The sequence below is a fragment of the Melanostigma gelatinosum genome, assembly GCF_949748355.1.
Source record: "Melanostigma gelatinosum genome assembly, chromosome: 3".
Lineage (NCBI taxonomy): Eukaryota > Metazoa > Chordata > Actinopteri > Perciformes > Zoarcidae > Melanostigma > Melanostigma gelatinosum.
Window position 1 is genome coordinate 10,738,535 of NC_136636.1, and position 15,368 is coordinate 10,753,902.

Genomic DNA, 15,368 nt, shown 5'->3' on the forward strand with positions numbered 1-15,368 from the left:
TTGCAGCTCTTAATTTCATGGGCCTTGTGCTTCTACGGAGAAGTTAATTCTCTGCACTGACCTGCTGAGAGGTTAGCAGGTGCAGCGCTGCCCGGCTCGTAGCGATGATATTTCCTGCGGGCCTTGTGGGGGGCCCGAACAGAGCTGTTGCGTCGCTGGCACTTCTTCACTGTCCAGGGCCGGGACTTCCTTTCACCCTCCACCAAAGCCTCGCTCCCACTCATCTTCTTCAGGAAGCGTTTCTCCACATACTTGGACTTTATCCAAGCCTCCTTCTCCTGTCTGGAGGTAGATGGTCACAATCGGAATATTTTAAATAATTGGAGACATGACATATACAGATAATTCAGTTTAAAATAAGATGGTGGAAACTGAAAGACAGATGTTACCAGACAGATAAGTCAGTGAAGACACCTTTAATAGACTTTAGAGTGGCCAAAAGTATCGAACAATGGAATATACAGAAGAACGTTTTCCTTTTTGCTATGATGCTCTTCTCCTTGCCAAATAGAGTAAAAGACTGACCTTGAACTGGTGGGTCCCGGTTTTTTCGCTCCCAGCTCCCCGCAGGCTCCCTCATAAATATGGTTGATCACAGTGTTCCCCAATTCACACATCAGCTAAACATGAGAGTAGAATGAAGGAGGGCAAAGATGGAAGACAGAAACAGAAAAAAAAGTAGCGGTTCAAAATTGTTTTGCAAAGCACTAAGGGATGTTAAATGAAACTCTGGTGGTGGGGGAAAAAAAGCACAGAACAGAGAGAAGCAGGAAGAAAATGTGTTGGGGAGACGCACCTTGAGTAACTCTGGCTCCCATGAGTCTAACGTCAGTGAACGCACTTTAGAGCACTGGACACCTAAACTCCTGACAGAAACAAGAAGAAAAAGAGATTATATATTAATATTTATACATATAAATATATAATAGATTATATGAAGAAAGTGTAAGGAGAGTATTTAACCACAAGCACAGTTTTACTCTTGCCTCTTTTAGCACAACTGCCTGAGGTGGCAACTTTTTCTGTGACTCTACTCGAGTCTCTAGAGCAAAGCTAAAAACTTCTCTAATTACTTCAACATTCACTTTGGTGACTGTAATTCTCATAAGAGTCGCATACCCATATTTTTAACTACCTCTAGCAGATATCTTAATAACTGCTGTTTTTCTGTTCACAATAGAGCTTTAACTGATGAGTTGACATAATAGCATAGCAGAGTAGTCACTGCAACGTAACATGCTAATAAGATGGGATGCTTTAAAGCAGAAGTAAGTCAGGTGGGCTGTGACAAGTTAGGAGGACTTCATGGAAAGATGGTTGAGGTGGCTTATCTCTGGCAAAACCGGTTCTTTTGTGGTTCTTTCCGCCTCCAAACTCTCTCGCATTGTTAAGTGCAGTCACCTGTGGATCCCTGAGCACTCGATGCAGAGCAGGACTCCCAGGTTGATGGAGGCCCAGCACGGAGCCGTTTGGCCACAGTCACAGCACAACTCATTGCCCGGCAGGCTCTGTACCCTATGGAGGAGGCTATCCACGCCTACCCTAACAAACCTCTCGGCCCTCTCCCCCCTCTCTCTGGGCTCGCTGGCAGAGTCGATGCTGCTGGTGGAGGGCGAGGCTGTCCGGTCCAAACGCTGCAGACACAGGTGGACAAGTCAGAGACGGAGAATCTGAAGCTACCTGGGGAGCCACTTGTAATGAAAAGAAACACCACTCGTGTGCTATTATGTGACTGTTGCGTAGTCATGTACGTGCTCATACCTCGATGTAATAATTGTCGGCGATGTCTTTGTAAGCAGAGGCGATGCTTGCCTGGACTGCCTGGATCCAAGCTTGCCGCAGCTTCTCAGACTCTGCCTGCAGCATACAGCTCCTGCAGGTTTGTAGAGGCCAGTTATGTAATACCTGCCCACAGCTGTCGAATGCTATGAAGCTACATGTTATTTGGCTGATAAGTAAAATCCAAATGACATAGTCAATAATGTAACAATTAATGAGTGAAAATCTAAGAAGATAACAGCAAAAGCTTTTAGAGAGGTTTAGTTTGGATTAGCCTTTACCCTTATAAAAGGACACACACACACACACACACACACACATTCAGACTTACTTAGAGGGTGAAACAACCTCGAAGCAGAACCTCCTCTCATTGTCTTCACATGGTTTGACAGAGCACAGCCTCAGGTCCTCCACCACCACTGTCAAAGAGTCCTGTCATTGGCAGAGAGGAAGGTCACAACAACTCTCTCCCATTTTACTCCTCAAGCCATAGAAGCAGGTTATCCTCCTCATAAATCCACCATTGTTCTCCTCTAATGTGCAAACTATTAATCATTTTACCAATAACGCTAAACCGTCAAACATTCTTCAATAGTTTACTCTTAGTGAAGAATTTGTTTAGTTTAAATTGACAAAATCAAACTGTACCTTGAGTTTCTTTTGGTAGACCAGCTGGCTGTTTTGTATAGAAAACCACCGCCTTGAGAAGGGGAGAAGGTGTGAGATGTGACAGCTTGTGAGAGAGAGACATGATCAATGGTATCAAATGTCTGCATGCTGAAATTTGTCCTGGAAGGGAAAAGCACTGGACATTACAATGGTGATTAATAAATCTGTCGATAATTATGGATGCGTTTTCTTTCTTATACAAATCAGTTTCTTCGGTAATAGTCATCCATCACATGAAGGAGTTCATGGACAGTCCAAAGTTAAGAAAATACCCGTGACATTGGGGCCTTTAGAATTTGGTGAAAAATATTCAAATGCTTTCTCAAAAAACAAAACAAAACAGACCTTTCCTTACAATACATTGTCTTTTTATTGTAATTTCACCCTGTTTACTGACTAACTGTTTGACAGTTCATTGTTTTGCATGTGTACCGGTTTTCATTAACTTTAATCAGAAGGTCTTTTGAATTGTAAATTGACTCCCTCTGTGCTCTCCCTCTCCTCACTTCACTCTTTTACCTGTTCCAGGTCTTGAACGCGTTGCTGGCCCTCTTGAAGAGGTAGCCCTCCATGACCACACCATTGGGTGCATCCACATTAAATTCCAACTTGTGGTCATCATAAGAAAAGTCCTGTCGGGGGGGGGACACATAGGTGCACAAGATCAACATAAGGGTATTGCTTCATTTATTCAGCATGCTTTCATTTTAAATGAAACAACTAAAACCAGTGTACTGCAAAGACCAAAGTTTCATGATTGAGTTGCTCCTGCAAAAACAATGGATGCCGTCCTTTCAACAAACTATAGCCAGTTTTTTACGATGGCTGTCTTTTTTTCCAAGTGTGTCTTCAAACATTACTAGCATGTGCATTGAAAGATTTAGTGGCGTCTGTAATCATTCCTCCCATCCACACCGCTGCAAAGAGTTTCCTCTCTTGAAACGATTCCAATGTGAGTGATGGGGGGCAAAATCCACAGTCCTCGTTCTGTGTAAAATGCATGGTAAAGTTCACTTCATGCAAGGCTGGACACACTGCATAAATACTAAGTGAGGTGACAGCATGGAGCAATACGTGTAAAAGTCCACCGTATCATAACAGAGATAGCGCCTTATCAGCACCGCATTCAATAACAGTGCTGCCGAACTGCTACTGTGGAACATGTCTTCTGTTATGTTCACCTTTTCCTTCTGAAATGCGTCTGTGTTCCTCCACAAAAACAAATGTCGGTCTACCATCTGTTTATGAGTTTACCTTTAAAGAATAGGAACAATTTGCACTTCTCAACCTGTCATAAGAGCTATTCTCTAATTTCGAATCTATTTTGTTTACACAGAGTTCCATTTCCCAAGAAACACGTTTAAAGTCACATGCCACCTGCTCAGCGAGGTGAAAAACACAAGGACACAGATTTTAATTAAAGCCGACGCTGAGGTTGGTTTCACTATTATTAAGGAGGCCTTTGGTTTGGGGCAAGGTGATACTGGGCATATGGCAAGCTGTGTACATAGGCAGATGAACACACACACACACACACACACACACACACACACACACACACACACACACACACACACACACACACACACACACACACACACAGACAGAGAGAGAGATGAATAAATCTTTTTTTCACAAAACCCCACTGACTGTATAATCGCACACCGATGTCATCATGTTCTTTCAGGGCCCCTTTGACTTTGTTAAAAGTATCGAGGCCTTTTCATTGATCAACCCAGATGCGGCAACATTCACAAACAGCATTTGTTTTTAATTTAATGCGGCTAGAATTGTCTGCTTTCTTCGGTTAGTTGAATGAGTCATACAGAGATTGACAACATGTGACACTGGTGACCAGAATTGAACTGCTGTATGTACTTTAAGCAACAGCTTTAATCATTTTTTCAGTGATTGTGTGAAAACATTCAGGCCATGTGAAGCAAAAACATGGTGGGATGCGACACAACAGTCTGTCTCCTTGCCAGCTGATGCGGCATTCACAGCTCAGAGGTGTTTCCTCCAAAGAACCTGGTTTGACACACACACACACACACACACACACACACACACACACACACACACACACACACACACACACACACACACACACACACACACACATTCAGATACACACACGCATTCAAGCATCACAGCTTTCTCCCACAATCTGAAACAGACCACGAGTGAGAAAGTTCATTTTCATCAACCCTGAGTAGAAGAAGACAAAATGACAAAAAGAGAAGTTTTTTTTTGTCTTTGACGAATTCCATAGAGACGTAAAACAAAGCACTGATAACCGAAGCATTCATGAAAACTAGGACAAAACGAAAGAAGTGATCCTCACCGTATAGTCCAGCCTGCCAAATATCTTCATCTTAACCACATTGACATCCAACAGCATCTCAAGCGCAACAAAAAACGTAAAAATGAATCACTAAATGATGCAAAGTTGTCAGAGAGAAAGGAGCATCTCTAAAGTATCCCACAGGTTTATAAGTTAGGGTAGCGGATCGGGAGAACCACGCGCATCCCACGCGAATACAGATGAGAGACTGCCAGCAGCGGCGCGCTCGTGCCGTTCCTTCACTCAACGCCACCTGTCGACTGCCGCGGTCGCGTGTAGCCTATCTGGCGCGAGAGCTCATTATCATACAGCTGCCACGGAGTCCCCGTGCCCCGCTGACCCCGTCTCGGTCTGCCGGGGATCAAACATTTCATTTTTACGTACCGTGCCTCCTCCCCGCCCCACAGCACGATTTAAGGCCCCCCCACTGAAGCGCAGCGTTTCATCCACAGTTCTGGAGTCCATCTGTCTGCGGCTCTGAACACTATTCCTGCTTAATCAAGCCAACATTATTGCTCCCCAAACACCAGCCGGAGCCCCTTCTTCCCACCTTAAATCAGTCGGACCGCAGAGGATTGCAGCACACTAAGTGTCCAACGGCACAAGAGGCTGCAAAACGGCCTCTATCCAAACCAGGGACCCACAAAATACATTAGAAATGTACGGTATATATTGCAGAATTGATCCACGATTTGTGAAACAATGTGAGACTGTGTCAGGGATGTTAATTCAATTATATGGTCATTTTTAGGTTGTAGGCTATAGATGTATTTTGGATTGTCCACAGGGTGAACAACAGACACACCTGTTCAATTATGCAATCCAACACACCCCACAGTGACACAACACAGCCTATGTAGGCTAAGGTTTAAGGACCATATTAAATCACAGCCTCTGCCTGGGATACAGTGACAAGTCGCCCCGCTTTTACTTCATTATTTAACTTCATTCTAATTCTAACATGATAGTAGAGACGGACAGGAAATGGTGGGAAAGACCGAGGAAGACGACATGCAACAAATCCATAGTTTGAATCAAATTGAAGACGCCCCCATCCGCCATGTTTTAACACAAATGTATTCAAAGCATTGATTCATTGCTATATCGGCTACAAAGACATCATAACCCGGGTCTGAATAAACAACTTAAGGTTGTAGTTTAGTTAAATGATTTAATATAAGTGATGACGTGTAGTCTGCATTGTAATGTAAAAACACATTTGGTTTATAAAATGTTTACTCTCCCACTCCCTTCCGTTTTCTTACAGCACTTGCATATCTTTCTCAGTGTTTTGGTCTCTCTCTCTGTTTACGTCTCTCTGACTTAAACAGATGTACAGCCAAATGCTATAACAATGGAGGAGAGAGCTGAGGCGACAATCCCTCTGGGAGCCACAATGAAGTCCTGCACAAACATAAAAGACGGCTGTGAAAGAATAGAGAGGGGAGAAAGAGGGAGCATGTGAAATACTAAGAAGGGGAGGGGATAGTCGAGATAGTGAAAGTAAAAGCAAGGTGAAGAACAACACAAAAAGGAGAGGAAGAGAAGTGAAGAAGAATTGTGAAAGAGATGGAATGATTAAAGTCATTGCTCTCACGGACACGTTTTGGCTTCATGTTCGAATACACAGATGTTCCGATGGATTTCCACTGAATGGTAGACGTCACTGAGCAGTGACAAGTACATTGATTTGTGTGTATGTCAGGCAAACTGACATACACTTCTTCATTACACATGCAACATTACACATGCAACACTCCCATACAGAATATACATAAATAAAGTAATCTATCTATCGATCTAAACCTCTGATCCTTGACAAGATTGTCCTATTTGGGTGTGTTGCACTGCATCACAGGGCATGTCTTGTGCAGGTTGTGTAATTCCAAGGTTCAGATCAAAGTGAAAGATATGAACTCACCTGCATCAGAGTCTGGAGGAAGAACATGGTCAGGAGAGAACCAGGTGAGAAGAGAAAAAGAGAGGTACAAGTGTTAATACATGATCACCACTGACTGCATTTCACCACATGAAGCCAACTATGTTATCATGAGACATCAGGTCCCAGTCAGTGTCTTGAAGGTCTTTTCACATAAGAAGTAATAAGCAATCATAAGTAATCAGCGGGAAGGGCCAAGTCGGGCAGAAAAACTGCCATGTTTTTGGCATCTCTTCAGGTAACAGATGGAGGAATTTTGTGCATCTGTGTGTAGCGTGACTGTTAAGCAGGGTGAGGTTTTTGAGTGAATTGTTTTTATTAAGCTGAGGGACCCGTAAAATAAATATATCAAAGTTGTCTTTGTGGAAACTGCTGTCTCCCTTTAAACTCTTAATTTGTGGCCAAAGAAAAAAATACATTCAACGCTCATAAACTTGTTTTACGGTAATTCTTTTTGGAAGCCTCTGTGAATAAAAAAGAGGAAAAGAAAAGACGGCAGCTCAAGTCACGAAACAGACAGCGTCAAAAGAATTCAACGCTTCCACAGAACGCTCTTTGTCAAACTTTCAAGATGCTTACACAAGATACGTTTTTTGTTTTAACGAGACCCATTTTAGATAAATAGGTTTTCAAAGAGCTTCTTCCACTGAATCCTGAGAAACTTCACCCTCAGTGAGACTGGAAAATGTTGATATGACTTTTGTGTCACGAGAAAAATCTAGTTCAGCAACCTTTTAGGAAACGTATCTAATCGTCCACTGAAAGCATAAAATAAACCACTGTGACATCTTCCCTTCTCTCACACTCCAACATGGTTTAACAAAAACACTTTATATGCAAATAATGTAGAATCTGCAATTGAAATTGAAATGCAGTTGCTATAAAAAAGAATAAAAACACAATGTCAGCATTAAAATCATGGCCACAGTGTTGAGGGGCTCCATATTAACCACATTCTCAGAGTCAAGAGTCGTGTTGGTGTCTCACTCTCTGCTGGATGAGGGCGTGTTTGTGCTCCAGCTCCCTCTTCTCCACGGCCGAGTCGATGACCAGCTGATCCAGCTGCACAGAGAACACGACAGCAGAGTCAACGCGACAGGCAAAATAAACTGCGAGCGGAATACAAGAAGCATGAAGACAGACAGAAAACTATGCACAAACAGAAGTACACGCTGAAACATGAATGTATACTTGCCCAGCCCAGCCTTATGTTAACCTTAAGCTTAACGTAACCTTAAGGAAGTCACTCTTTCTATAATACAGATTGGTAAAGCTGTTGTAGTTGTTTGACTTGATAGTATATTCTCCTGTGACTAAAGAAAACCAGAATGAATCTGGAAAATAACTTCAAGATGAAGTCACAGTTTCTGCCGTAAACATTTTTGATGCATTTGATGAAAAAAATGAAATAAAACCACAGACGCAACTCAAACAGTTGAAGTAACGAAACTGAGCGCGCTTATTTTTCAAGTGTGTGCATTATTTGCCAAAAGGGCTGTTGCTCATAAGGGAGTGCTGAGCAAACGCACTAACAAAAGTAGTGGTACACTGCATATGTATTTGTATTTTAACTGTGTGTGTGTGTGTGTGTGTGTGGTATCAGTTCGTTGATTTCGTCTTACCTGCGCAGCCAGTGTTTTCATATAGGGGTCAATCTCGTCCAAGATGTTAAAGCCTTGTTGGAACAGTGTGCACTGGGCACGCATGAAGGACAACATCTGGAGGAGACACATGGAGGCAATGATGGTTGTAATACAATCAGAATCAGAAACGATTTATTGCAGAGTATGTTACACATACAAGGAATATGGCTTGGTGAATGGTGCGTAACAACTGTATTACTTATCCTCCTCACACCACAGGGTGTACACAGGGTGTATTTACACCACAATGTAAATGTTTGATAGACTCTCACAAACAATAATGTTGAGATGTCAATCAGAAATTAGAAGATATATATTTGGGCTACTCACTGCATCCAGGATTTCAAACTTCTTCTTGGCCTGAAGCACATTAATCTGAAACAAAAAGGAAAATGTCGGTTTTCGGCTGCTTTTTTGAGACCGTATGTGATTTAATCCCTTTTTGAAACAACACAGCGCTTCCCTTTCTGCATTGAGGAGTATTGAGAGTGTGTGTATATCTAGGCTCAGCAGCTATTAACTGCCAGCGCCACTTACTGGACAGCAGTGATGAAACAACGTTGAGTATGTTTGCGTGTGTGCGCGTCTGTGTCACCTGCAGGACGTAGTCTAGTGCCAGGTGCCTGAAGGCTTTGCGGCTGAGGATGAGAGCCTGTGTGGCCTCTTCAGCCTCGTGCACCTTGTTCCTGGGTGCCTGGGCGTTCTTCACCTGGGCCAGCTCCATGTCCTCACGCACCCGGTCAAACTGCTTCTTGGTGTCCTTGAATTTACGCACATCCCTGACGGAGGCGCAGAGATAGAGGCAACGAGTTTAATTCATGTCCATGTCTATGCCAAATCACAAGAGTATGTAGGTCTTTTATTTTGAAATACACGTGTTATTCCCGGGCATTTTGGGGGGGAAACTTTACTCTCACTTTCTGCCCTAAGATGCCTGTTTCCTGTCTTTAGTCATTATATATAAACTTGAATACATCTTTCTTTAGATCAGCTGGGGGAAGCTACTTAATGCATTGTGATGAGATACTCACTCTTTAATGAAGGTGTGAAGCTGCTGCTTGATCGACCTCTGAGCCTGGTCAAACAATATCTGTAGACATAAAGAAGGTGCCAGAGGTGTGAAACATCAGCATTTTACATTACAACATGAGCTACAATGCTTGGCGGCAATTAAAGCACTGGCTGTAAGAGCAGCGTCTGAAAACCTGTAGTTGCTACATCACGCCACAGGATGGCAGTATGAATCCTTCCACATTATCGCTGTACCAGATTGTGCCTCAGGCAGAGGACGGGTAAGGACAGAGACATGAGGATTTCCACACACATGTGCACTCACTCAGCTGCTGCCTCAACAGATTTTTAGCCCTAAAGGATTTTACTCTTCCGGTTAACTGTGTGATTTCCACGTCTTCTTCTCCTCTTCCTTCTTTCTCTCATCTCACACTCCTGTCTTTCACCTCCCCTCCTCTTCCTTCTTCATGTTTCTTCTCATTATTTCTTGTGCAAGGTGAGAATGGCTACTGTTGAGCAGACCATCCATCTTTGTAATAATATGTAGCCATGTCTCGCCAATTTGTGTCCATGGACAACGGGAATACCTCAACGTCCATGCAAAACACACACACAAACACACACACACACACACACACACACACACAGACACACACACAGACACAGACACACGCGCACACCCAATGCATTTGGATTAGATTGTGATTGAAACAATGTCAACAACAATTACTGTTGGTAGGCTGTGGATTAAACTTTCGAAAGCAATCCCCAGTTAATGAACATACACATTGAGAATTACAGGCTTTGTGTGTGTTTGTGTGTGTGTGTCTAAATCTAATGACTTGACATGCTGGTACTCTGATTCCTTGCTATCCATGGCCGTACACACGTTTTCACAAATGTACACTGCACTCATTGTGGGAATATAAATCACCTGCTGTCCCCCTTTTTAAATGGCTGCCACACTGTGGTGGTCAGTCAGCTTCATTTATACGTGTCTTCGCACCTGCAGTCCCTTTCTACAAGTCCGATCTATTTGTTGCTGTGCAATATATTATCAATGCAAGAAGGAACAATATAGTTCAAATGAACAGTTCACAGCCCATGCAACGGTGTGGTTGTATCAGCAGAGAACCGTTGTTTCTATCTTCGACTATTTAACTCAACTTCTGACAAAAATACACGAAAATCTCGAGCAAATCTGTTCAAAAACACTGTGATATCATTCTCAATCTGTTAAGATTAGGGCAGGAATTATGTATGTTTGAAAGTAAACACTTGCTTATTTTGTGCTTTAAAAGGGAGATTAACTTTCCTGTATGATTTGGCTTCTTTTGTGTCTGACGAGAGCAGAGAAAGTGAAGAACTAAGTATCAGTGGGTGGTCGAACAAAGACAGATTCTCTTTCACTGTGTCTTTCTCTTCCCTTCCTTCACCACCTCATTCATACTTGTCTGCCATACAAGCTATTGGTGTAATTCCTGGATGTTAGAGAGGATGAGTGGGAGGTCTGTGGTGAAGGGTAAGTGAGTGTAGGGTGGAGATGATGGTATAAGAGGAGGATGGATGGAGCGGTGGTGGAGGGGCAGTGGAAGAGAAACAGGTGGTGACAAAAAGCAACCCAATCATGCACAGGCATGGAGAGGCGAATACCTCAAAACTCCACACACTCTCACATATTGCCTCATTATTAGTGTCGTAAAATGAAAGACAGAGTCACTGGTGCATGAACTGTGACGTCATTGTGTATGACTTCCAACTATTTAAATTGTCATAGTATCTCTTTCATTTTAAAACTGACTTCAGGCTTCCCAGACCTGTCGCAGATTCCCAGAAAAGGACATTTCTTAATCACACTTAGTCATGAGGAGAGAGTCATATGAACCTGTATGTGTGTGTGTGTGTGTGTGTGTGTGTGTGCCTTGTATGTGAGTGAATGGTTGTACATTATATAGCTGCCGTACACATCTGCCAACACATGTGGTTTGAATCTGACACACGCATATGGACTGGCCTGTGTGGACAGATTCACCGTCACAGAGAGAGGTCACAGTTAAATTGTGTGGTGTGTGTATGTGTGTATGTGTGTGTGTGCGTGGGTGTGTGTGTGTGTGTGTGTGTTGCAACACTGGACCCAGGAGGGACTGGATGAAAGACGTTAACATGCCAAGAGGACCTGGGCGTGTCAGAACAACACTCTGCCTCGACCTCTCGCCATTGGCTAAAACTAGTGTGTGTGTGTGTGTGTGCGTATTACCATGTGGTAGTTGACGATCTCCTGGAGGCTTTCTCCACACTTTTCAAGACATTCCTTCAATGTTGAAGACACACATATCATGTAAATACACAGCTTTCTACATAAACATAAACTTCTTTTTCACATAGTAAAGAATGTAAAATCCCTAAAAAACAGTCTTCAAAACTGTCTACAAGATGTGATCTACACCTGAGCTTAACCTTAAATGGTTATCGACTGTGAAACAATTATGTCTCTTCTGCTTCACCCAAAGCTACCAAGGCGACACCCGTACTGACCGGAAATCTAGTCCAAATGTTTTCCTAGAAGAAATCCATGAAGCAGGTTTCAGATGTCTCTGCTTCCAGCCATGTAAACTATCAGCCTACACATCTCCTGCCTGCATGTGGTCACATCTGTCATGTTTAAAACAGCTGGATAACTCTGTGCACGATACTGTTTATGCTGCTCTCCCGTTAATATTCATGTGGAGAATCACAGGAATGTCCCAGCAATCATTTGCTGAGATGCTGACCCTAAAATACTCCTCAGTGAATGTACAGATTTGAATTCAGTTTTAAAGAAAGTGCAACCTCCGCTCACCGATATCATCTCCTCTTTCTTGCACTGATGGGACAGATCCTTGATTCCGTTAACAAAGAGCTTGTTGGCGCTGACGTAGGCCCTGCCGGCATCGATCATCCCACTGCATAGCTTCACCAGCTAGTGGGAACGGAGAAACACAAAAATAATCACTTCAAATACATAACAAACACATTGTCTATTTACAGAGTTTTTGGTCACATTCAGAATCCAGGAGGATGCTCAAATTTAGAATAATCCTCCTGGTTGAATCAAGGCCAATGCAGGCGTTGTTGAAGCTAGTGTGTCTGCTATCCAAATGAAAATGTAGTATTTATTAAGCATTATGATAGAAAAGTAAAATATGATCAATATCATCCGTAAATCTGCACCTTGACAGTAAATAACCTGATGATAGCGCGAAATGAAATATAAAGGGATCATCCAAATTTTTACAATTCATCCTGAGGGGAACATAAATGTTTGAACACAAATTTCACCATCCACTAGTTGTTGAGACATATCAGCCTCATGGCGGCGCTAGAGGAAAAGTCAGGAGATCATCAAAATCTGTCGGATACATCACGTGGAAGCCATGAACAAAATGACATGCCGATCCATGAGGTAAATGTCAAAATATTTCAGAGGATAAGGATAAAACTTTGACTTCTGATGGCACAAAAACAAAAGTCAGAGCATCTACTGGCCACGATGAATATATATATAACACACTTCATGATAATCCATAAAATTATTGCTGAGAAATTTCATGCAAAACCAAACAAATGTCAACCTCATGCTGGCGCTAGAGTAAAAGTGAAGGCATCAACGTTTGTGGCATCCTCTGAGGACCATGTGTGTCTGTACAGATTTAGAAAGGAAACCATCTGATAGTTGAGCTACTGTATTTTAGTCTGGACCGACGTGGTGGAGGAAAGAGACCCCCCCCCCCCCCGACATTGGTATCCTTAGAACCTTGTTGCTAGCATTACGTAGGCAGTAAAATAAAACGGCATAAAGTAAGACAGCGCACACACTGTGAGTTCAGACCCAGCCATATGAGAGCAAAAATGTAATTGTAAACATATTAATATACAATAATATATTACCAGGTGCAGACAGTTCACAGCAATGGTATGTAGTCTTTTAAACACCACATGAACTGGCAACCGCTGCACTTGCCCTCTTTACGGGTTATATGATAAGCTACAGAGTGGTACACTGTCATTACCACCACATTGATGCAGCTGATGTGTAGTACAGGATCAAGACGTGTGTGTGTTGGTAAGAGAAGAGAGAGAGCAAAAAACCTTTAATTATCAAATTTGGTGCAAGAGTTCCCAAGGTTGTTGCTAAGGGAGTGCGGTTTTCTGGGTAGCCGACGGGCCAGAGATGAGAAACCAGAGAGGGAGGACCGATAACAGCACGATCTACGACAACGTGACTAAAAAAATAACAGTTGTAATACATATGTGAGCATTGCTGAAACAAGCAGCTGGCATTGTTGTGTTTTGACACCAGTTTGCACACCGGTCACAACAGTCAACATCACCGCAGGCAGGTTCAGCTGTCATCAATGTCATAAACGTCCTCCTCTAAGAGCCTTCATTGCTGCCAGAATGTCCTCAGGCAGCTTCAGAGGACCCTAACAGAGCAGTGTGAGGACCCCTGCTGAACAGAACAAATCACCCTGAAGGAACCCCCCCCCCCCCCCCCCCCCCCCCCCACACCCTGGTCATCTTTCAATGGCGTTCAAATGGAGCTCAAAGTTCAACGGAGGCTCCTGACCTATTGGGGGCAGGAATAATCTGTGTGTGTGTGTGTGTGTGTGTGTGTGTGTGTGTGTGTGTGCGTGTGTGTGTGTGTGTGTGTGTGTGTGTGTGTGTGTGTGTGTGTGTGTGTGTGTGTGTGTGTGTGACTGGGTGGGGGAATGGACATTTGTTTGAAATGTCAAAGTGTCGCCTGTTGGTTCACTAATTTAAGAGATGGGGTTTGAACAAGGTGGACCTATTCATGAACCTGAGATAGACTGCAGTGACAAGAAAATGTCACAATCATCTAAAATAACCAGTTTATCACCGAACAAAGGACATGAATCTGTATTTATTATCTACCGTCTGCAGATGAAGATGGACTGTATGCGTGTAAGTGACCTTGATTTAAACATATTATTGATGAGAAGATGCAGATCATTTCGGACACGAGTGGAGCAAGACGCGAAAAAACCTACAAAACAAACGGAGAGAAAGGGAGACAGAAGAGGAAAGGAGGTGCGGCCAACACATAACTACATTAACGCGATCTCGTCCTCTAAATGCTCTCTGAGTAACACGTGTATTAGGTTATCGAAAGACCGTTGATCTGCTTCTTAGGAGACAGTTCTTGCTGCTCTTACATCCTGGAAGCCTTTGATGCTATCTGGCAATGAGTATCTAAGAAATTAATTTCCATTATTTACCATTAAGAAATGAAACTATTATTTTTCATCATGATTTTGTTTAAGTGAGTGCAGCTAATCCATATTATGTTCTGCTAGTACTATGTAGAACTGTGGCAGACTGCTAGTGTAGAATGTGTACTATACAGTATGTATCACTAAATAATGTGAAAATAATCCAAGTACAATGCACTCCACAGTAACTCAAACCTTAAAAATATGGTGTCTCCACAGTGGTGGGTCTTAAATGAGCTAGCTTTATTTCATATCTTGCAAATCCTGATGAATAATAATTAGCTGTTGTTGTATTGCTATTGTATAAGCAGGACAAACAAAGACATCACATGCTCAGATAAGGGCTGTTCTCATACTACAGAATATAAACCAGCCTCTGTGACATTAATCAGTGTTTCCTCAGTGTGTTTACCGTGCACAAGCACCAGCGTGCGCGCGTATGTGTGTGTGTGTGTGTGTGTGTGTGTTATCTAGCAGTGCATGAACCTATTAAATATAATAACTCAAGTCTGCAGTGCTTCCTGGATTAAATAGCATTGGCATTTAGATAACAGAGAGCGAGAGAATGACAGACAGATATAAAATAAATGAAAAGAGAAACACAATTACAGAGCAACAGCGAGACAGAGGTACAGGCAGACAGGCAGACAGACAAAAGGCTCGATAATCAGTTTCACCCGAGCTAAAACAAAAAACTGTTAACAGGCAACGTC

At 42.7% G+C, this 15,368-nt stretch overlaps 1 protein-coding gene across 1 annotated transcript in view; it reads right to left on the bottom strand.

The window, feature by feature from the left end:
* The window catches only part of LOC306775907 (arf-GAP with coiled-coil, ANK repeat and PH domain-containing protein 3-like), a 46,876-nt gene that overhangs the window by 7,950 nt on the left and 23,558 nt on the right, over positions 1 to 15,368 (bottom strand). The window contains exons 3-18 of the mRNA XM_079266473.1: positions 12,225 to 12,344; positions 11,643 to 11,696; positions 9,406 to 9,464; positions 8,970 to 9,153; positions 8,705 to 8,749; positions 8,354 to 8,449; positions 7,719 to 7,793; positions 6,714 to 6,725; positions 2,968 to 3,080; positions 2,428 to 2,479; positions 2,111 to 2,211; positions 1,762 to 1,873; positions 1,402 to 1,634; positions 797 to 866; positions 526 to 620; positions 62 to 282 (exon numbers count right to left, since the gene is read on the bottom strand). Coding sequence (XP_079122599.1) covers positions 62 to 282; positions 526 to 620; positions 797 to 866; positions 1,402 to 1,634; positions 1,762 to 1,873; positions 2,111 to 2,211; positions 2,428 to 2,479; positions 2,968 to 3,080; positions 6,714 to 6,725; positions 7,719 to 7,793; positions 8,354 to 8,449; positions 8,705 to 8,749; positions 8,970 to 9,153; positions 9,406 to 9,464; positions 11,643 to 11,696; positions 12,225 to 12,344 — 1,642 coding nt within the window. The remainder of the gene's footprint in view (positions 1 to 61; positions 283 to 525; positions 621 to 796; positions 867 to 1,401; positions 1,635 to 1,761; positions 1,874 to 2,110; positions 2,212 to 2,427; positions 2,480 to 2,967; positions 3,081 to 6,713; positions 6,726 to 7,718; positions 7,794 to 8,353; positions 8,450 to 8,704; positions 8,750 to 8,969; positions 9,154 to 9,405; positions 9,465 to 11,642; positions 11,697 to 12,224; positions 12,345 to 15,368) is intronic.